The sequence below is a fragment of the Heptranchias perlo genome, chromosome 13, assembly GCF_035084215.1.
Source record: "Heptranchias perlo isolate sHepPer1 chromosome 13, sHepPer1.hap1, whole genome shotgun sequence".
NCBI classification, from domain to species: domain Eukaryota; kingdom Metazoa; phylum Chordata; class Chondrichthyes; order Hexanchiformes; family Hexanchidae; genus Heptranchias; species Heptranchias perlo.
In genome coordinates this window covers 24,205,084-24,227,191 of record NC_090337.1, presented here as the reverse complement: position 1 = coordinate 24,227,191, position 22,108 = coordinate 24,205,084, and the positions used below count along the sequence as shown (strand labels likewise).

General features: G+C 40.2%; 2 protein-coding genes across 3 annotated transcripts in view; both read left to right on the top strand.

The window, feature by feature from the left end:
• The first annotated feature begins 3,140 nt into the window (after window positions 1-3,140).
• Window positions 3,141-22,072, top strand: LOC137331106 (mucin-like protein). Its single transcript, XM_067994711.1, has 12 exons — window positions 3,141-3,309; window positions 3,523-3,753; window positions 7,323-7,442; window positions 8,089-8,300; window positions 10,050-10,119; window positions 12,310-12,477; window positions 14,898-15,014; window positions 15,168-15,431; window positions 15,837-15,983; window positions 19,174-19,358; window positions 19,606-19,786; window positions 21,921-22,072. The coding sequence occupies exons 1-12, from the start codon at window positions 3,141-3,143 to the stop codon at window positions 22,070-22,072; spliced, it is 2,016 nt and encodes a 671-aa protein (XP_067850812.1).
• Window positions 19,184-22,108, top strand: part of LOC137331392 (mucin-4-like) — a 77,737-nt gene continuing 74,812 nt past the window's right edge. For both annotated transcript variants that reach the window (XM_067995164.1, XM_067995163.1), the window contains exons 1-3: window positions 19,184-19,358; window positions 19,606-19,786; window positions 21,921-22,046. The gene's annotated coding sequence lies outside the window, so the exon portion shown is untranslated. The remainder of the gene's footprint in view (window positions 19,359-19,605; window positions 19,787-21,920; window positions 22,047-22,108) is intronic.

The following is a 22,108-nucleotide window of genomic DNA, read 5'->3' as shown; positions in this document are numbered from 1 at the left end:
GCCCATCGTGCCTGTACTGGCACTTTGAAAGAGCTATCCAATTAGTCCCACTCCCCTGCTCTTTCCCCATAGCCCTGCAAATCTTCCCCCTTCAAGTAGTTATCCAATTCCCTTTTGAAAGTTATTATTGAATCTGCTTCCATTACCCTTTCAGGCAATGCATTCCAGATCATTACAACTTGCTGCGTAAAAATTTTTTTCCTCATGTCGCCTCTGGCTCTTTTGCCGATCACTTTAAATCTGTGTCCTCTGGTTACCAACCCTACTGCCACTGGAAACAGTTTCTCCTTCCTGTCAAAGCCGTTCATGATTTTGAACACCTCTATCAAATCTCCCCTTAATCGTCTCTGCTCTGAGGAGAAGGATAAGGATAAGGGGAGGGACTTATAATTTAAGATGGAAAAGAGCTTTTAACTGCAAATCAGCTGGTGCTGTACATCTCATTTTCAGGATATATTCCAAAGATGAAATTTGATTTTGTACTAATGCAAGTGCAGTATAAACAGAAGTTGATGTCCCAACTTAACCATGGGCTTGTAACATGAAAAAGTTAAATCTGCTTCACTTATTTTTATTGTCATTTTTTTCTAATGAAATATTTAATTTTGATGTTTTCAATTTGCACACTATTTGATCAATGAACATTAAGTAAAGCATGCTACTGTACAGCTTCTGTGGCTCAGTGTCAGTCCCATGTAGAGTACCCATTGGATAAAAGGGAATGATTCGCTCAGGCTAGTACATATGTGCCAAAATGCTGATTGTCAGCATTTCCCAATCCTTGTCAGCATTTGTTGACTGAAATCAACTCTTTTTCTGCCCTAATAATCACCCCAAAAGTTCCTTGTGTGCATGCATAAAGTTGCAAGCATATGTAAAGTTCAAGCGATTGTGACATTTTTACTGGTGTGCAATGTTTCTGGGAATATGTGAGTCCCAAACTGGCTCAGGAGACCGGTAACAGATTCAGAATGTTTCTGCCTCAAATTCAAACTGCTGGAGAACTAACTTCTGAATGGTTTCTCCTAACAGCCTCAGTTCTGCCCTCCAAATGATCTGACTGATAGCCTTCAATCAGTGAAAAAAACATTTTTCTTCTGAAATACTGAAAGTTGATACATGGGCTGAAATGCTAAATGTCAGCTTAAAAAGTTGATGGTTGGCATGTAGGCCCACTGCACTCTCAGCATGACCAGTTGCTTTTCCATCATAGGTAAGGCCTTTAGATTTTGGTCTTCACAGAAAAGGGATCAGATTGTAACACACTGACAAAAACCCTGGCCGTTTACATGTGATTCTGTGGGTAAGGTTTGAATGTGAGGTGCGCTGCCTCCTGGGACAGGACAATTGATGCAAAGGAGTGTATGCTGAAAAGAGCATTTAGTAGCATTTGGTGTGGTGGGTTGGAATGATGTAGAAAGAAAACAAACTTGAAAAGATTTATTTTTTTAAAAATTGGAGATATATTTTAAGGGATAAAATATTTGAAAATAGAGGTTTATATCAGGGACTGCATCTTGATATGATGGGGAGATTTGCATGCTCCTATGACCCTGAGAGCTATGCAGGCGGGTGTGGAACTCCTGGTCGGGCCACCCAAGCCACACAAGTCGAAAGGTGGGAGCCAGACTAAAGGCAGTCCATCATTTCATCTGGTAGGAGGTTGTGAGTCTGGCTAACGACACATCCATGTAAAAAATGCCTTTCATTATGGAAACAATCCGGAGACAAGATGAATCTGTCACAGACTTGCAAATATAACTGTGGAGAACCACCATCGGAGACAGAGAGTAGGGATAAAGGGAATGTATTCTGATTGGTGGAGTGTGACATGTGGTGTTCCCCAGGGATCTGTACTGGGGCCTTAGCTTTTCACCAATGACTTGGATGAGGATATATAAAAGTTGACAGATGGCACTAAGTTAGGAGGGCACAGTATTTGTGTGGATGGGAGAAGAAAATTACAAAGGGAAAGAGATAGGTGGGTAAAACTGTGGCAGGTGGAATTCAATGTGGGGAAGTATGAGGACATCCATTTTGGATCCAAGAAAGACAAAGTGGAATATTTTCTTAATGGCAAAAGACTAGGAACTCTGAAGGAGCAAAGGGATTTGGGTGTCCATGTATACAAGTCACTAAAAGCTAGTGCACATGTACGAAAAGCAATTAAAAGGCGAATGAAATGTGGCCTTTATCTCAGTTCGGCTGGAATACAAAAGGGAGGAAGCTATGCTTCAGTTGTACAGAACCTTGGTCAGACTTCATCTGAAGTACTGCGTTCAGTTTTGGGCACCTCACCTCAGGAAGGATATAATGGCCTTGGAGGTGATGCAGCACAGATTCACCGGAATGATGCTGGGGTTTAAAGGGTTGAAGCATGAGAACAGGTTGCATAACAGGGCTTGTATTCCCTTAAGTTTAGAATGTTGAGGGGCGATCCAATTGAGGTGTTTAAAACAATGAAGGGATTTGATAGGGTAGATACAGAGAAATTATTTCCTCTGGTTGGGGAATCCAAAACAAGGGGGCACAATCTTAAAATTGGAACTAGACCATTTAGGAGTGAAATCAGGAAGCACCTTTTCACACAAAAGGTAGTAGGAATTTAGAACTATCTCCCCCAAAAGGCTGTGGATGCTGGGTCAATTGAAATTTTCAAAACTGAGGTGAATAAATTTTTGTTAGATAAGGTTATCAAGGGATATGGAGCAAATGCGGATAAATGGAGTTGAGATACAGATCAGCTATTATCAGATTAAATGGCGGAACAGGCTCGAGGGGCTGAGTGGCCTACTCCTGTTCTTATGTTCCTATGAGCTGCTGAATGTAAGGCAAGATGATACTCTGATGGAGTCAAATAGCTTCCTCTGGACAGACAGCAGTGAAAGGAATGGGTTGCCCCAAGTGCCTGTAGGCACTGGAGACTCAAACTAACTAATTTGGGTTTGGAGTGAGAAAGAAGTGGGAAAAATTGCAACAACAACTTCCATTGATATAATGCCTTAAATTTAAAAAAAATCTCAGGTGCCTCTCAGAAGATGTATAAAAAAAACAGACACCGCACCAGGAAAAAATAAAGTAGGAAAGATGACAAAAGGTTGGTCGAAGAGGAGGATTTTAAAGAAGGTGAGAAAGGGGCAATGGCGGAGTATGTTAGGCAGGAAGCTCCAGAGAGTAGGACCCAGGCAGTTGAAGGTTCCACCACCAGTAGTGAGGTGAGCAAAAGGAACCCAAGTCAGAGGAATGGAGAGTTTGGGGGCTGGGCAGATATAGAGCTAGAGGACAATGATGGAGAGGGAGGACAAGGCCGTGGAGGGATTTAAAAGTTAGGATTAGATTTTTAAACTTGAGGCATTGAGGGACCGGGAGCCGAAATAAATCAGTGAAGAATGGGTTGATGAACAATGCAGCAGATTTTTGAAAATGGATTTTATGTCGGGTATAGGATGGTAGGACAAGTGAGGTCATTGTTTGAGTAATTGAGTGTAAATTAAATGTGGAAAAACACTTCTTTTTTCCCAGATCTCTATATCACAATGCAAAGCAGATTCCCTAACAGTGATGGTTCTGGAGTGAGATGTTACTATTCAAGGAATGGCGGTTTAGTCTACGGTGAAAAAGAAAAATTCCTCCCAACACCATGGACTCACTTCAACTGGTGGGCCTGGTGGTGGAGAGGATACTTTTATTATATACAGCAGTGGAACAACTTTCGGAACAAAGTTTTACCATCTCTGAGAAAACAATACAAAGGTAAGAAAACAGTAGGTGTTGCTTTAAGTAATGTTTTCAAATACTAATGAAAAGACCAGGGAAAATATTGTACTTTTGATACTTCTTTCAGCTACGTGGACATTTTAAATATCGGGTCAAATTTATCTTTTCATGAACAAAGGGTTAATTGTCCTTATGTCATGGAAAATAATACATTAAAATCAAGATGGTGTATGCACATGATTTGGCTTTTTAATTTTTTGTGAAATTCAAAACCATTGGCATCAACAAAAGGAAAATGGCCAATCAGGACCCACCAGCACCAATACTATTTCACACTTTTCAAACACCTAAATAGACAATTAACTGGGATAGTGATGAAGATTTATTTAACCCAGTACAGAATGTACAAAAACTTACAAGTCACATCCACAAAGTTTCATCTTTCCAAAAAGGAAGACCCAGACCTAAAAGAAGTAGGGGAAGATTTTCACCTACTAGTATTAAGTCAGTTCTAAATGGCTAACTACCAGTGATAATCCCGCCAGAATTATTCACAAATCCAGGTACAGATTTGCGCGGGTGTAGGGAGCACACTAGCAGTGGACCAGAAAATGGAATGTCAGTGAAATTTAAAGGGATAGGGACAATTCAAAGGAACTGTCACAACAAAATGACAAAAATTCTGCAGGCCTTTAAAAGGCACCTCAACCGATTAGCAACCTTCATCAATGACCTTCCCTCCATCATAAGGTCAGAAGTTTGCTTATGATTGCAAAATGTTCAGCTCCATTCATAATTCCTCAGAGAATGAAGCAGTCCATGCCCGCATGCAGCAAGACCTCAACAATGTCTAGGCTTGGGCTGACAAATAGCAAGGAACATTCGTGCCACAAGTGCCAGGCAATGACCATCTCCAACAAAAGAGAACCTAACCACCTCCCCTTGACATTCAGTGGCATTACCATTGCCAAATCCCCACCATCAACATCTTGGGGGTCACCATTGACCAAAAACTCAATTGGACTAGCCACATAAATGCTGTGGCTACCAGAGAAGGTCAGAGGTTGGGTATTCTGCGACGAGTGGCTCACATCTTAACTCCCCAAAGCCTCTCCACCACCTACAAAAGACAAGTCAGAAGTGTGATGGAATACTCTCTACCTGGCTGGATGGGTGCAGCTCCAATAACACTGAAGAAACTTGACACCATCCAGGACAAAGCGGTCCACTTGGTTGACACCCACCAGCTTAAACATCCACTCCCTCCACCACCGACATACTTTGGCTGCAGTGTGCATTATCTACAGGATTTACTGCAACAAGTCACCAAGGCTTGTTTGGCAGCACCTCCTAAACCCGCCCTCTCCACTATCTAGAAGGGCAAGGGCACCAGGAGCATGAGAACACCATCACGTCCAAGATCCCCCCAAGTCACACACCATCCCAATTTGGACATATATCACTGTACCTTCGTGGTCGCTGGGTCAAATCCTGGGAGCCCTTACCTGGCAGCATTGTGGGAGTACACACACCACATGGACTGCAGCGGTTCAAGAAGGCGGCTCACCACCACCTTCTCAAGGGCAACTAGAGATGGGCACTAAATGCCGACCTTGTCAGCAATGCCCATATCCTGGGAAAAATTTTTTAAAAGCTTTGCCAAGGCTGAATGTACCGAAAATTAAGATGTGATAAGCAAAAGTGATAAATGGAAATTTAAATGCAAGCATGAGTTTACAAGAAAGTGACAGAGCAAACCAAAATCCACCCCCCATGTTTGATGGCTGCTGACGTCGAGGTGGTGCTGCACGGGGTGATTGCAAAAACTTATGCGGTGGGTACCACTCAGTAGCACCCACAGGATAAGTCTATATCAAACTATGCTTGGAAGATGGTGGAGGCAGGTTTGAGGCCACAGCTGATCTGTACTTTCACTGGCTATGCCAGCCCTATGGTTCATGTTAACACCAGGTGTTCTTAAGCAGATGGCACAGCTGCGCCTTTGGCTATCTGCTCACCTGGACCCTGTGAATACAGTTCCCCAAAGTTGTTGCCAGGTAAGTATAACAATGCAAGCAGATATGGTTGGTGGCAATTGGTGTGTGTAGCCCATGAAGCTTTGCTGGATGATGATGACCTATCATGCCTATTTTCATGCAGTACCATGTAAACCATGATATGCTGTGGTAATGGTTAGTTAGGCCTTCACATATATTAGTGCCATCAGAACTGCTGCCATAACCTACCTTGTGAAGCAGAGCCTCAGCATGCACTAATCATCTGCCAATGTTATGGTATGTCCCTCACTCTCTAAAGATGCAGTTATGCTGGTATCATCAGGTACATCTATTGGAGTTAGGGTGCCATTCAGCCAACTAGAAGCATCTAAGTGCACTGAACACAGCAAAGGTTATGGATCTTGACAACATCCTCGCTGTAATGCTCAATACCTGCACACCAAAACTAGCTGCCCCACTAGCCAATAATACCATCAAACAGCACCTATTTACCAATAAGCTCTCAACAATGCTCAGCTCAGGTACCACTAGAACCACTTAGCTCCAAACCTCATCATAGACTTGATTCAGATATGTATACAAGAGCTGAATGATGGAGAAGAGGCGATAGTAGCTGCCCTTGACATCAAAGTAGCATTCAACCAAGTAGGGCACAAAGGAGCTCTAGCAAATGGGGGTCAAGGCAGAAATCATCCAATGGCTGGAGTCATATTTAACAAGCAGCAAGATGGGTATGGTTTTCAGAAGCCAATCATACCAATCGTGGGAAATCACTGCAGGAATTGCTCAAAACAGCATTCTCTGCCCAACCATCTTCAGCTGCTTCATCAATGACCTTCTATCCATTATAGGATCAGAAGTGGTACTGTTCGTTGATGATTCCACACTGTTCAGCTCCATTCACAACTTGTCGCTGCTGGCATATAGAAGCCTTGGATAACACCCAGGCTTGGGCTGACAAATAGCAGGTAACATTTCTGCTGCATAAGTGCCAGGCAATGGCCATCACCAAGAGAAAGCCCAACTACCTACCTATGACCTTCACTGTTACTCTGTACATTCTCTTAACAATTATAAAATAAACCAATGGCCTCATCTCACTAAGTCTGTTTTTCAGAAGATTAGAAAAGTGCACATGGCACATGCAAGATTATGATAACCAGTTCATATAACAATGGGAGTTTTATTGTTACAGTCCCTGGATCATGCTATAGTCTGACCAGATATTGGTCTGTAAAGGTAAACTCCCGATCATAAGGAATGCAGGGTCTGCTCATGGGAGAGACCAGATACTGACTGACCTGCTGTAAATTTCTAGCAATTTTTGTTTTTATTTGAGAGAATAAAACATTTCCAGTTATCTGTAGACACTCGTGATAAAACTTCAATTGTGTTATTTTTATATTTGAGTTTTAGTTCTTGAATAAGGAAACCTTTACAGGTACATTCTCCTTCCTTACTAGGAACAAAACTAGAAATGAAACTGGCCAGGAAGTGTCAGGATTATTCCCCATATCTAATGCTAGTGTTTCTTGTTAATCCCAATCGGTTATTTTCATTAAATTATTTTTCTCTGTCATTGTTTAGAAATGGAAGTTGACCCTTATCATGACTGCTGCAGAGACTCTGGTGATGATTATTACTGTGATCTTTTCCGAAGGAAGAGACCTCTGGACTTCTGCTTTGGATACATTCCTCCACGGATAGGTATGTAATTTAAAGAATGCGGACATTTTGGTACATTTTTCCTTTTAACAAAAATGATCCATCTTTTTTTCGTCTACCTGACCTCAGCAGTTCTACTCTCATGGTACTTTGACTTAAACAATTTACAAGCACAAAGAAAGAATTATCCTTTTTCACAATAAAAGAGATTTTCAAAGAGTTCAGAACATGTCCTGCTTGACTCCAAATAAGAGTATATGCATGTCTCAACTTAATTTTCTTTACTTGTGTGTTTAAGTAGTTATAAGCATTCCACTCCAGCAAAACCTCATTCAACCTCAACCATCAGTTGCCAACCTGCTTCAGCCTGGCGGGAAAGATATGGCAGCTTCCCCACTAGGCCCCAGTTAAAATACAATCAGAATCCTATTGACGTCACAGGACCCCGATTAGCATTTATTTATGCAGGAAGCTCCTCTCTGAGTCCAGCGGGTTCCTCATCCGCCATCAAAATCCAGCGGCATTAAAATCAGCAGGAACCGAGTGACAAATGGAGCCCTTCCATTTTAACTGCTCACCGACTCTATTCACGCCCAGCAAGGAGAGTTAAACTTTCTCCCATTAGTTTCCATTTTAACTTTAAGTAATAAAAGATTTACAAGTTACAATTTTTTTTTAAACTTACCAGGTTTCTTCTTTGGAGATCCTCATGTGGTGACCCTGGATAGTGTAAAATATACCTTCAACGGTCTGGGAGAATACATCCTATTAAACGTGAGAGATGACAATGATACACTGACGTTTAGCTTACAGGGACGAACCCTCAGAGCTGGAGAAAATAGAACATCACAGGCAACAAGCTTTGTAGCATTGGCAGCACAAGGATCAAGTGGAACAAAGGTGATTAGTGTTGGTTATAAGAGATTCACAGAAAACTGCGTACTAAATAATCTACATTACTCTAATGAGGCACCAACCTGTTTAAGAGCCAGCTTGGCTCGGTGGTACCACTCTCACCTCAGAGTTAGAAGGTCATAGGTTCAAGCCCCACTCCAGGATTTTAGCACATAATCTAGGTTGACACTTCAGTGCAGTTCTTAAGGAGTGTTGTATTGTTGAAGCCGCCATCTTTCAGATGAGACGTTAAACTAAAGCCTTTCCTGAACATAAAAGATCCCAAGGCACTATTTGAAGAAGGATGGGGGAGATCATCTGATGTTCTGGCCAAAATTCATCTCTCAACCAACACCACTAAAAGCAGATTAACTGGTCATTTAGCTCATTGCTGTTTGTGGGATCTTACTGTGAGAAAATTGGCTGCCAGACTTGTCTACATAATAACAATGACTACACTTCAAAAATAATTCATTGTTCGGGAGCATTTTGAGATGTCCCGAGGAAGTAAAAGGTGCTATATAAATGCAGTGCTTTATTTCTTTGACTGTCTTTACTAACCTTAAATCTAATCCTTGAATGCAAATGTGGCCTTGCCAGCATTACCCACATCGTGAGAACAAATAACAAAAAATAACTGAGTGATTCCGAAATCTAGAAGCAATGTTGAACAAGTTTTATTCTGACTCATGCTGTTGAAAACAGTAATGTGCATTTCCAATGATTTATGTGGCTACGTTACTTCTGTTGTCTCTAATTCACAACTTACCTAGAAATATGCAGGAATATTGGAATGCACAAAACCGGTAAAGACGATTGTAGTCCATGTGGCCAGTCCTAGCTCGATGGATACCATTGCAAGCTGCAATGGGTGAAATATTTTTCTGGTTCCTAATTGTTAGAAACTCAGTAAAAATAGCAAATCGTAGGTACTTTAGTCTGGACTGCATTTACAATTTCACTGGCAGTAGCAAGCATAGGAAATCTTCCCACTCTGTTTACAAGTTGACACAGAATGCATCATCCCCATTGTCATTTAACTTTATTCTAAATCTAGCCTTGTTATCCCTGACCAGGAGGCCTTTGATGCTGACACTAGCGTCTAACTTTTCTGAGTACATGTTGGCAGCAAGTAACCTTACCTGTCACCAGCACGTATCGCAACATCACATTGCCCATGGTTTCCTCAGGTGTGGGTTGCTGACTGTTAGGTCTCGATTCTAACTTGTGCGGGGTGCCTGTGTGAGCGACAAACTTGCATGCTGTGGCCCAGAACGATTTTGACTCCTGCGCCTCATTTCCATATTCAGACTCAGACTTTAGTTTGAACCGCTTCTGGGTATCTTCTAGCCCTCACTCCAGCTCCCGGTAGGTTTGGCCTGGCCATCAATGCTTCCCCGCTCAGGCCTCAGATTAAAATGATGTCATCGGAGCATGATCTGAATATTTAAAGGGGCCCCTGCTGGCATGGGGCATGTGTCCTTGCCATCTGAAAAATAAAATTGTATTTGGTCAGATCAAAGCAGGAAAGGAGTGGTTAAGTCTTCCGTTCCATTTTAACTGCTCCCAACCCCACGCCCACCGCCTAATTCCTGCCAGACGGGGGTATATAAAATCGAGGCCTTAATGTACGCTCAGAAAATTTACTCTAAAAGAATTTTTTAAAAAGCAATGGAGTGAACATGACTGTATTTGCAAATATTCGGTATCTACCATTGGTTGAGTACAGGCAATGAAATCATTTTCTTTTTACAGGTTCAGTGGAATCTCAATGATGATGATGAAATAAGTCTCATGGTTGACGGAAATATTGTCAACGTTACAGGTTAGAGTAAATATTGAACTTTACCTTCATCCATTCCTATCTGTGGCATCCACAAGCAAAGTACATAAATTTTTAAGAATGCTATATTGCTGATAGCAAAAATCAAAACAGATATTTAGTAGTATTTATGGGCAAGACTTTCAGTTTGGGCACAAAACGGGCACAATATTGGCGACATGCCCGCAGCGCCCGACCACTTTCAGGTTCGAGCCTCATTTTAATTTTTCCCGGCGATTTGCAGGCGCCAAACAGATGCCCTGCTTCAGGTCGCTGGTTTCTCAAGTCATAAAATCGGCCACTGTATGACATAGCAAGCCAGCAGGTAAGGCCTGCCGGGGGTGTGGGGTGGGGGGAGGAGGGGGGATGCCAGAGGGTGGGGGGTGGCAAGAATGGGCAAGCAGCTGGCCAGAAGATTTTTATGGGGCCCGGAAGAGCACTGTTGCTCCTCTTGCCCTCACAAAAATCTTGTGGATATCTAGATTTTCTGTATTAGTGTAATGAATAACAGCATTATGTTAATTTACAAAGTACCTACAATGGGGCCTCCATTAAGAGAACTATGCAACCAATCATTAAATGTTTAGGGATACATGCCTAAGGTTTTCTTGTTATTGTTAATTGAATTGATGTTTGACTCAATTTATAAGGATGAAAATCTTATTCACACAAAAATTTGATTATCGAATTATTATGGTTTACAGAGGAGACACAATTGATTCTACTCAAAGTTAATACAATAGATGTGATATATTTGGATTTTCAAAAGGCCTTTGATAAGGTACTACATAGTAGACTCATGACTATGGTCAGAACATGTGGAATCAGGGGACAGGTAGCAGAATGGATAGCAAGCTGGCTACAAAACAGAAACCAGAGAGTAGGGGTTAAAAATAGTTACTCAGACTGTCAAAAAGTGGGAAGTGGTGCTCCACAAGGATTGGTGCTGGGACCACTGTTGTTCACAATTTACGTAAACGATTTGGACTCTGGAATAGAAGAACAATTTCAAAATTTGCAGATGACACCAAATTGGGGTATATAGTTAATACTGAGGAGGACTGCGACAAAATACAGGAAGACATTAATAAAGTTGCAGAATGAACCTGTAATTGGCAAATGAATTTCAATATAGATAAGTGTGAGGTATTACATTTTGGTAGGAAGAATAAGGGGGCCACATACTGCTTGGGTAATAAGAGTCTAAATGGATTAGAGGAGTAGAGGGATCTGGGGGTACAGATACACAAATCACTAAAATTGTGACACAGGTTAATAAGGTCATAAAAAAGGCAAACCAAGCACTGGGGTTCATTTCTAGAGAGATAGAATTGAAAAGCAGAGAAGTTATATTAAACATGTATAGAACCTTGGATGGACCACACTTGGAGTATTGTGCACAGTTCTGGTCTCCATATTATAAAAAGGATATAGAGGCACTGGAGAAGGTGCAAAAAAGATTTAATAGAATGATACCAGAACTGAAAGGTTATACCTATCAGGAAAGATTGAGCAGGCTGGGGCTTTTTTCTCTAGAAAAGAAAAGACTGAGGGGTGACCTGATAGAGTTCTTTAAGATTATGAAAGGGTTTGATAGGGTAGACATTAGAGAAGATGTCTCCACTTGCAGGGGAGACCAGAACTAGGGGCCATAAATATAAAATAGTCACTAATAAATCCAATAGGGAATTCAGGATTTACCCAGAGAGTGGTTAGAATGTGGAACGCGCTACCTAAAGGAATAATTGAGGTGACTAGCATAGATGCATTTAAGGGGAAGCTAGATAAGAACATGAGGGAGAAAGGAATAGAAGGATATGCTGATAGGGTTAGATGAAATAGGGAGAGAGGAGGCTCATGTGGAGCATAAACATCGGCATGGAACTGTTGGGCTGAATGGCCTGTTTCTGTGCTGTACATTCTATGTAATTCTATATAATACTCAGAAAAATTACCTGCAGGAGGATTTGATCTTGATATATTGATAACAGTATTAATTAATATCTTTCATGGTCTTTTTTTTAATGCTTTGATTTTAGTTGGAATTTAATACAAACCGAATTTATCCCTTAAGGAGGCCCTGTTAATAAGTTTATTTGCACAACAGTAAATATTTAATTACCTGAACAGACAAATATAACACTAGATAAAACATTAATTAAACTAGATTTTTGTTATCATTCTTCTTTACAGAAAATTCTACCTATATAAATCAAGTGACCGTACAAAAGACAAGCAACAATGAGACAGTGGCTACTTTTGAAGGTGGAACATCCATTACTGTTTCAGGAACAAAGGGGGCTTTGACTTTCACTACTTCATTAGATAATTCTTTAAAAAATAAAACAGACGGTCTCTTGGGTGAGTAATGACAGCACTTTTAGAAATGTGTCCTTATTCCAATTTAAAGAATAAACAGTCTTCAATATAATCTGATTGTTACATTTATCAATTCAAAGATTACTTTCTATTCTTGTTGCAATGCATGTCACCTAGAGGCACAAAGTAGTGGTGAATCGATGTTTTCTGACAGGAGAGAAGTGTGTAGTTGGGTCCTCCAGGGGTTGGTATTAGAAACATCACTTTTCTTGTTATATGTAAATGGCCTGGACTTGGTTATAGGGAGTACAATTTCAAACTTTGTGGATGATACAAAACTTGGCATAGTAGTAAACAGTGAACAGGATAAAAGCAGACTTCAGGAGGACATAAACAGAATGGTGAAATGAGTAGATACATGGCAGATGCAATTTAATATGGATAAGTGTGAAATGATGCACTTTGGGAGGAACAACATGGAGACACAGTATAATCTAAATGGTACCATTTTGAGGGGGGTGCAAGTGCAGAAGGACCTTGGGGTGCATATTCACAAATCTTTGAAGGTGGCAGGGCATGTTGATAAGACGGTTAAAAAGCATATGGGATTTGTAAACGGGGCATTGAATACAAAAACAAGGAAGTCATGCTAGACCTTTACAAATCACTGGTTAGGCCTCAGCTGGAATATTGTGTACCTTTCTGGGCACCACAATTTTAGAAGGATATCAAGGCCTTGGAGAGGTTTACCATGATACCAGGGATGAGTGTCTTCAGTTATGTGGAGAGATTGGAGAAGCTAGGATTGTTCTCCTTAGAGCAGAGAAGATTAAGGGGAGACCTCATAGAGGTATTCAAAATTATGAGGGGTTTTGATAGAACAAGTAGGGAGAAACTGTCCCCTCTGGCAAGTGGTTCAGTAACGAGAGGTCATAGATTTAATATAATTGACAAAAAAAATAGAGGGGAAATGAAGAGAAATGTTTTCACACAGACGGTTGTTAAGATCTGGAATGCACTACCTGAAAGGGTGGTGGAATCAGATTCCATAGGCAATTGGACATGTACTTGAAGAGGATGAATTTGCAGGGTTATGGGGAAAAAGCTGGGGTGTGGGCCTAAATTTGACAGCTTTTTCAAAGAGCTGGCACAGGCATGTGGGGCCGAATGGCCTCCTTCTGTGCTTAAGATTCTATGATTCTAATTTTAAAATTCAGTGATGGTGTAAAACGGGCAATATCAGATCGGCTGCCCTTTATTCACCTCGCCCGAAATCAGCAGAGGTATATAATGGGCGATCTTACAGCATCACTGAAAGCTAGAATTGATGGGTAATTTTGACTTTTATTTCTGCGTGAAAAGCAGGCCAATTTTCAAATCCAGGCGGGGTATAAAACGGGAACCGATTCGCTATTACTTGTTTTTCACCTGACGATAACAGTTAAAGTGACCCCCACTGAATTTTTGTCAGCTGGAATGATAACTAGCTCAACAGCTAATCACATCTGCAATATTGCCCTAGTCAGGCCTGTACTGTGGTGCTTTAAGGGCAAAGAGAATACATTGTGTAGTCTAGTTTAAAATGAAGAAATTACAGTCCAGCAGCTCTGTTAATTTGTTCGATTGAACAACCCATGCAGACAAAGGCAGGAATTTTCTAATAATTAATTACAGCTCCACACATCCTGTGCCATTTAATATGGCACATAAACAACCTTATATCATACAAACACTTACGAATGACATGTGGACCATTATAAATCACAAGTACAGTTGTAAATTTTTATTACTAATATAAAAAAGCTCTTTGTAAAATCATTTTATTAACGATTGATATTGTAGACTAATTGCTTAGCATGTTTGAAACAGAACTGAGCAATCCAGATATTTCAACACAGAGTGAAGGCAAGGCCAAATCAAAGCTTTGTTTTAGTCTTTCAGATGAGACGTTAAACTGAGGCACCGTCTGCCCTCTCAGGTGCACATATAACATTTCATGGCACTATTGGAAGAAGAGCTGGGGAGTTCTCCTTGGTCAATAGTTATCCCTCAACCAACATCACTAAAAACAGATTATCTGGTCATTGGCACGTTGCTGTTTGTGGGACCTGGCTGTGCGCAAATTGGCTGTCACGTTTCCTATGTTACAACAATGACTACATTTCAAGAATACTTCATTGGCTATAAAGTGCTTTGGGACATCCTGAGGTCATGAAAGGTGCTATATAAATGCAAGGTCTTTCTTTTAGTGTCTGAGCCAAAACTCTGGATGAGTTAGAGCTGAGATGCATCAGTTTTAAAATTCCATCTCAAGGTTAGCTCGAGTATTGCTTTATTTTTCTTGTATGTTTAGCTGTTCTCATTTTGAATGATAATTATAACATTCAGAAGCAGAACAAAATGTAGGAATTAATCCTAGCTTTCCATGTACTGCAACATTATTTCCAATGTCTTGTGTCTAGGTGTTTGGAATGATGATAAAACAGATGACTTTAAAGCTGCCAATGGAACGTACCTTGACTTTGATGGAACAAATTTGCCCAATGAAAGTCAGATATTCTTTGATTTTGGCGTGACATGTAAGCCACAGCTTTCACATATTTCACAATATTATTGCTAGGTAATAAGTAATGGATAATCTGGATAACTGGCCCAGCATCAAACTAATTATGTGACAATGACAATATGATTCTTCTTACATTTATCTATTTGTTTATGTGTGTGTTTTTTAGGGAAAACGACTGAGAACAACAGTGTATTCACATACAACATGCCCTCAGGAGAGACTTGGTATACCTATAACAACAACAGTTTTGTGCCTAAGTTTTATGATGAGCTTTTGCAAACCACAGAAAAAGAGAAAATTGACAAAGCTAATGAAACTTGCCAAGGAAACGACGACTGCATTTTTGATGTTTTAAGTACAGATGATTTATCTTTTGGAACAGCAACATTACAAAGTGTGACATCATTTGCAGCACAAAACAGCACAATGAGTATGTATTCACATTTGTTAAATGATGAAGTTATTGTTGACACATAGTCAGTATTAGATAGAGGATTGCTGAAGAGGATTTATTAAATGCAAAGGTGACTGGAAGTATGGGGTGGGGTCTGTTCAATATTCAATATCTGTTTTTATGTTAATTCCTGATGTGTGGTATAAAACATGATACTGAAAGATTGGACTCTGCTTTTTGCTATATCAACTTTATTTTTGTCAATGGTACTGCTAACTTAGAGAATACTTTAAAAGTTTCTATCTCTTAATGTCTTTGAATTTCTAATGTTTAAACAAGAATATATCGTGTTTATTTTGTGTACAATACCTTAAATTTGTTTACAAACTAAAAGTGACTTCAAACTGAAGACTTCCAATAACATTAATGTAATATTCACAGATAATTTCCCACCTAACATCACTGGAGTTTCAACTATTCAAACTCATCTTGATGAACCAGTGTTCATTCTTTTTACTGCAACTGATGTCAATAATGATAAAGTGACATTTTCAGTGTTGACTGATTCCCCAGATATCACAATGACAGGTAAAGTTGGACTACCAATGATTTTATCAGGTGTATTTACAGCTCTAGTCAATTACTATTTTAGCATTCAGTCTGGATCAAAAATGATATTTTGAATATTTATTGGTGTTTTAATAGGCATATTAGTAGTAAGGGGATAGTCAAGAAAGGATAAGGTCTCCATGAGATGAAGAAGGCAAACTTGTAATGGGAAATGAGGGAACAGGAAAGATACTAAATAAATGCTTTGCTTCAGTTTTCAAAGAGGATTTGGATACTCCGATTGTAGAAGTGCCAAAAGTGGGTGTAGAACAGTTGGTCACATTTACAATTCAAAGAGAAATATTATTTAAAAAATTATTCAAACTGAGGATAGATAAATCACCAGGACCTGATAGTTTCCCTATTGTTTTCCATATAAAACCTTTTATGAAGTGGTCAATGTTCTTTCCAAAATTCAAATTCCTACTGCTGGGTTCAGGAAATTATATGTTTGACTAAGTATCCGGTTTAACTAAACATCATTGTGGTTGGCCATTAACCCTGGCCTTAGATGTAGTCACAGTATAAAAGAGAGGAGGAACAGAGGCAGCCAAATTTTATCTACATATACAAAAATTATGATTAAGCATTCGTCCACTTTCTTGAATCTGGTTGTTTGATTAATATGTTATGATTGGTTAGGAGGAACCATTAGTATGGCAAATAGAGTTCTTGAGAACTCCAATTGACCTAGCATCCACAGCCTTTTGGGAGAGAGAGTTCCAAATTTCTACCACCCTCTATGTGAATAAGTGCTTCCTGATTTCACTCCTGAATGGCCTAGCTCTAATTTTAAGAACATGTCCCCTTGTTCTTGATTCTCCCACCAGAGGAAATAGTTTCTCCGTATCTACCCAATCAAATCACTTTATCATTTTAAACACCTCGATCAGGTCACACCTCAATCTCCTATCGTCAAGAGAATACAAGTCAAGTTTATGCAACCTGTCTTCACAATTTAACCCTTTAAACCCCGGTATAATTCTAAAATGAATCTAGAGGCTTCTCTGCACAGCCAAGCCGGAAGTGATTAATTGGTGGGGGGGGGGGGTGGAATGGAGGGGAAGCAATCCCAGGGGGAGACCATGAAGGGACTGGCAGTGAATGGGAAGATTTTTGAATGGGAACAGTTTTTAAAATTATTTTTCTGAGCAGCCTGCAACAGTCCCTTTAAGGACCGCTGGTTCGGCTACACAATGCTCAATTCCAAAATTGCATCAGGGCCCTAAATACAACATAGGGGCTCAATGTGCATATTGTAAATAGGCTCCTGTCTGTTTCGGGAGGGAGCACTGCTCGCCTGTGTCCTGGCCTGCTCCAAAATTGTGGCAGGCCAGGCATCAAGAGAAATGGCACAGTAAGTGTTATGTCACAGTTTTTGGCCTGTTACCACCCCATTCCTGCCTAAAAATGAGGGTGAAAATCGCCCCCAGTGTTTTTGACACAAACGTTCAATAGAAAGTAGAAGACAGAAAAAATCAGAAGGAGAGAGGTAGAGAGACGTCAGAGTTCATTGAAGTTTAAAATAGGCAGGGATAGGTAGAGAATTCAATGTATCATGCATCGTAAGAGTTAACTTTCTGAGTACAGAAGCAAAGTTAGTTATATTGAGAAAACAGACAGCGGAAGGAAGACTACAATTACAGACTGAGAGTCACTGTGCCTACATAAGGAAGGAAAGGATTTGCATTTATAAAGTGCCCTTCACGAGCTCAGGATGTCACAAAGCGTATTAGAGACAATGAAGTGCTTTTGAAATGTAGTCACTGTTGCAATGCAGGGAATTGCGGCAGTAAATTTGCACACAGCAAGGTCCCACAAACAACAATGAGATACATGACCACATAATCTGTTTTAGTGATGTTGGTTGAGGGATAAATATTGGCCAGGACACCAAGAGAGCTCCCTAGCTCTTCTTCATATGGTGCCATGGGATCTTTTCCGTCTACCTCAGAGGGCAGATGGGACCTCAGTTTAACATCTCATCCAAAAAACAGCACCTCCGACAGTGCAGCACTCCCTCAGTACTGCACTGAAGTGTCAACCTGGATTATATGCTCAAGTACCTGGAGTAGGGCTTGAACCTGTAACCTTCTGACACAGGAGTGAGCATACTACCACTGAGCCAAGGTTGCATAAGCCCAAACATCCCGGAAAGAGACAAGACAAACAACCCTACTGCACCAACTCAGAAGGACAAGATTGTATAAACTGCTGGAATCATTACTAAAGCTGTGAACTTATCAACAATAAGATAAACTAACCAGACTTTCAGCTATACACAGAGTTTAGTTTAAACTAACCTTGCGGTCTTTGTGTCTTAGCCAATAATAATCCATCAACCAGCATCACTAAAATAGATTATTTTGCCATTGATTTCATTACTGTTTGTGGGACCTTGCTGTGCATAAATTAGCTCCCGCTTTTCCCTGCACTACAACAGTGACTACACTTCAAAAGTACTTCATAGGCTGCAAAGTGCTTTGGGACGTCCTGAGGTCATAAATCCAGGTTCTTTTTTGCTTTATGTCAATTCTGGACATGGAGCATAATATCAACTTGTTATATGTAGAGCCCAGTTGATGCTAAGTTACTGTGATGTATGTGAACTAACTTTCTAACCTCAGATATTAATTCCATCAGTTAATAATACCTACCTCAGTTCCTTATGTATTCTCCCTGTTTAACATTAAGATGCTACTAATTGTATAATCATATATGTGTTAATAAAAAAAGTGTTAGCTTGTGATTTCATGATCTTTCATAACTTTGGCAAGAAGCGGTTGACTCATTCATTGCGCAGCCAATAAATATCCTAAACTGGGGTGGGGAGGCGTTGGTGTAAATGTTAATATACTCTGAACTAATTGATGTCAGAGAGTTTGCCGAGCCAAAATCATGCATCTGGTACCTCCCTAGATGGAGGATGGTGAATTTCCAGGCAGTTTTCGATGAAGATTATAGGTGAAGGAGTTAATGATTCATCTGGTACCCTTCAATTAATATCCCTTACAAGATTAATTGGTCTACTGATTCTAGTGTTCTTATATTGTTCAGATTATTTTTGTCTTGGGGGAATTGGCATTTTGTAATTTGAATAAATTTATCTGAATATGAATGTACAATATTTCTAAAAAACATGCATGAATTCTTTCTTTTATGCTTATAGAAAATGGAAACTTTTCTTGGCATCCAACAAGCTCCACTCCAGTGTTTGCCGTAGTACAAGCTAATGATTCCAAGGCTGTTTCTGAGTTAGGACTGACACTTACATTGTGCAACTGCAGCATCAATTCAACCTGTAACTATTCCAGATCAATTTTAAGCACAGAAAGAAACAATACTATCTTCAAGGTAAGATAAATCGAACGCATGGTTCATGATGTACTTTAGTTATGTGATTAGAATGGATTATAACTGAGAGAGAAAGTAAATTCATTGGAAAGTCCAAAACACCTACAGTTTGACTACTCTATCTTAAAGTGTAGGGTATTCTGTTCTTTTGGGATATTTGGTTGTGGGTGGGGGGGTGGAGAAATGATTAGAAAAGCTCTCCACATAAATCATATATAAATCTAAAACCTGCCTATTCATAATTTAGGTCCCAGCATGTACCTGTACCCCTGCTTACACGGGTGATTACTGCACCGAGGATTTTGATGCTTGTCAAGACAACCAATGTTTCCTGAATGACACTTGCAAAGACCAACCTGCACCACTGGAGGGCTACACCTGTGATCCATGTCCAGACAATTTAATAGGAGATGGATTGAAATGTTATGGTAAGAAACATCTCCCTTTCCTTCTTGTGTATTTAAAATATACACACAACAATAAATAGTAAAAATTAGGGATGACTGAGATAACCATCCTTCAGCAGAAAGCACAATCATAAATAGTTGTTTGTATTTATTATTTAAAATTCTGTTGACAGTACATAGATTCTAGGATGTCACCATATGGAATGTTCTAAATATTCTACTATTAAATGTTCTTTTGATATTAGTATACTTTGTGAGGTACAAGATATTAATTTTTAAAGTATGCTCATTCAGATGGAGTTGATATTAAAGCTGGAATTTAAGGCTAAGAAAGTCTTTCTTTGATCTTTATAAACGCTGAAATTTTGCTCTTGTCTATTGGTGTACTTATTTCATATTGTTAAATATACTCCAATTCATGAGTTTTTTTATCTGCTTCCATTCTCCAGATGCTTTGTGTTTCAGTTCAGCATTTGGCTTCATAACTGGAGCAAGCAACGTTCTGTACTATGGTCTGAATTCAGTGAATTATTGCAGATCCATAAATTTAATTTATCATCACAATTTGAACAAATGATCGGCAAAAGCCGATTTCTGAGATTATATAAACCCATTGAGATTTGTTGAATAATGCCATGCATTCAGACGGAGAGCAACAATGCAAATTATTATGCACAAGCTATTATTAAATGTTGATAATATACATTGTCTGGGACATCAATTTAAAGAAGCTTTGTCCTTCTATTACTAGCCCATTAATGGCGATAAAGCAGCACAACTATTCGACTCATGAATCTTGCATACATCAAAATAGAATCAGAAATTAATTTTAGATATAATCATTTGCTACATAGTTTAGTATTACTTGGACATTAATTCCTCAAGGACATTAATTCTCACCTTGTGGGAAATCAGCTCATTCAAAAAAATTTTTTTATGCGTTCATGGGATGTGGGCGTCGCTGGCAAGGCCAGCATTTATTGCCCATTCCTAATTGCCCTTGAGAAGGTGGTGGTGAGCCGCCTTCTTCAACCGCTGCTGTCCGTGTGGTGAAGGTTCTCCCACAGTGCTGTTAGGAAGGGAGTTCCAGGATTTTGACCCAGCGACGATGAAGGAACAGCGATATATTTCCAAGTCGGGATGGTGTGTGACTTGGAGGGGAACGTGCAGGTGGTGTTGTTCCCATGTGCCTGCTTCCCTTGTCCTTCTAGGTGGTAGAGGTCGCGGGTTTGGGAGGTGCTGTCGAAGAAGCCTTGGTGAATTGCTGCAGTGCATCCTGTGGATGGTACACACTCCAGCCACAGTGCGCCGGTGGTGGAGGGAGTGAATGTTTAGGGTGGTGGATTGGGTGCCATTCAAGCGGGCTGCTTTGTCCTGCATGGTGTCGAGCTTCTTGAGTGTTGTTGGAGCTGCACTCATCAGGCAAGTGGAGAGTATTCCATCACGCTCCTGACTTGTGGCTTGTAGATGGTGGAAAGGCTTTTGGGAATCAGGAGGTGAGTCACTCGCCGCAGAATACCCAGCCTCTGACCTGCTCTTGTAGCCACAGTATTTATGTAGCTGGTCCAGTTAAGTTTCTGGTCAATGGTGACCCCCAGGATGTCGATGGTGGGGGATTTGGCAATGGTAATGCCGTTGAATGTCAAGGGGAGATGGCTGGACTCTCTCTTATTGGAGATGGTCATTGCCTGGCACTTGTCTGGCGCTAATGTTACTTGCCACTTATCAGCCCAAGCCTGGATGTTGTCCAGTGACTTAGTTAAGGAAACCTATGTCTATATAATACATTCATTGTATTATATACAAATATTGATGTCTACCAATGGATCTTGTATGGTGTTGCTCAGTGAGTCAGTGGATCTGCTGATTCACTGTGAGCGACACCATACGAGATCTACTGCTTTCCCCCCTCCACTCTACTGGTTTCTCCCCCTCAGCAGCAGGGGTTTCTCTTTCCCTCCTCTCTTTGTTCTTTCTCTATCTCTTCCAATGCCTCAAATGGATCTTCTTCAGCAAGTTCTCTTTTTTCTCAAAAAGAGACTGAGTCTCAGGCTCGCCCTGCCTGCCTCCTGCCCTATGGATGCAATCACACGAAAATCTACCTCGAATCTGACTTTTTAACAACTGATTTATGTATTTTTGTTTGGCATTCTAGACTTAGATGAGTGTCAAGAAAACAAAGCCTCTTGTGAACAGATCTGCACAAACGTGTTTGGAGGATACAACTGCAGCTGTAACAAGGGTTACACAGTAAACATATTCAACAGCTCCCTGTGTACTGGTGAGGAACCAACGCTTATTATCTGAACAAAAAGTAACATTTTGTAGAAGAAAAGAAAGGAC

Bases quoted from the DNA above. Each gene is read 5' to 3' on its own strand.
- LOC137331106 (XM_067994711.1), top strand. From the start codon at position 3,141: ATGGCGGAGTATGTTAGGCAGGAAGCTCCAGAGAGTAGGACCCAGGCA. The intron at 3,754-7,322 runs GTAAGAAAACAG...GTCATTGTTTAG, and splicing joins TCTGAGAAAACAATACAAAG to AAATGGAAGTTGACCCTTAT. The intron at 8,301-10,049 runs GTGATTAGTGTT...TTCTTTTTACAG, and splicing joins AAGGATCAAGTGGAACAAAG to GTTCAGTGGAATCTCAATGA.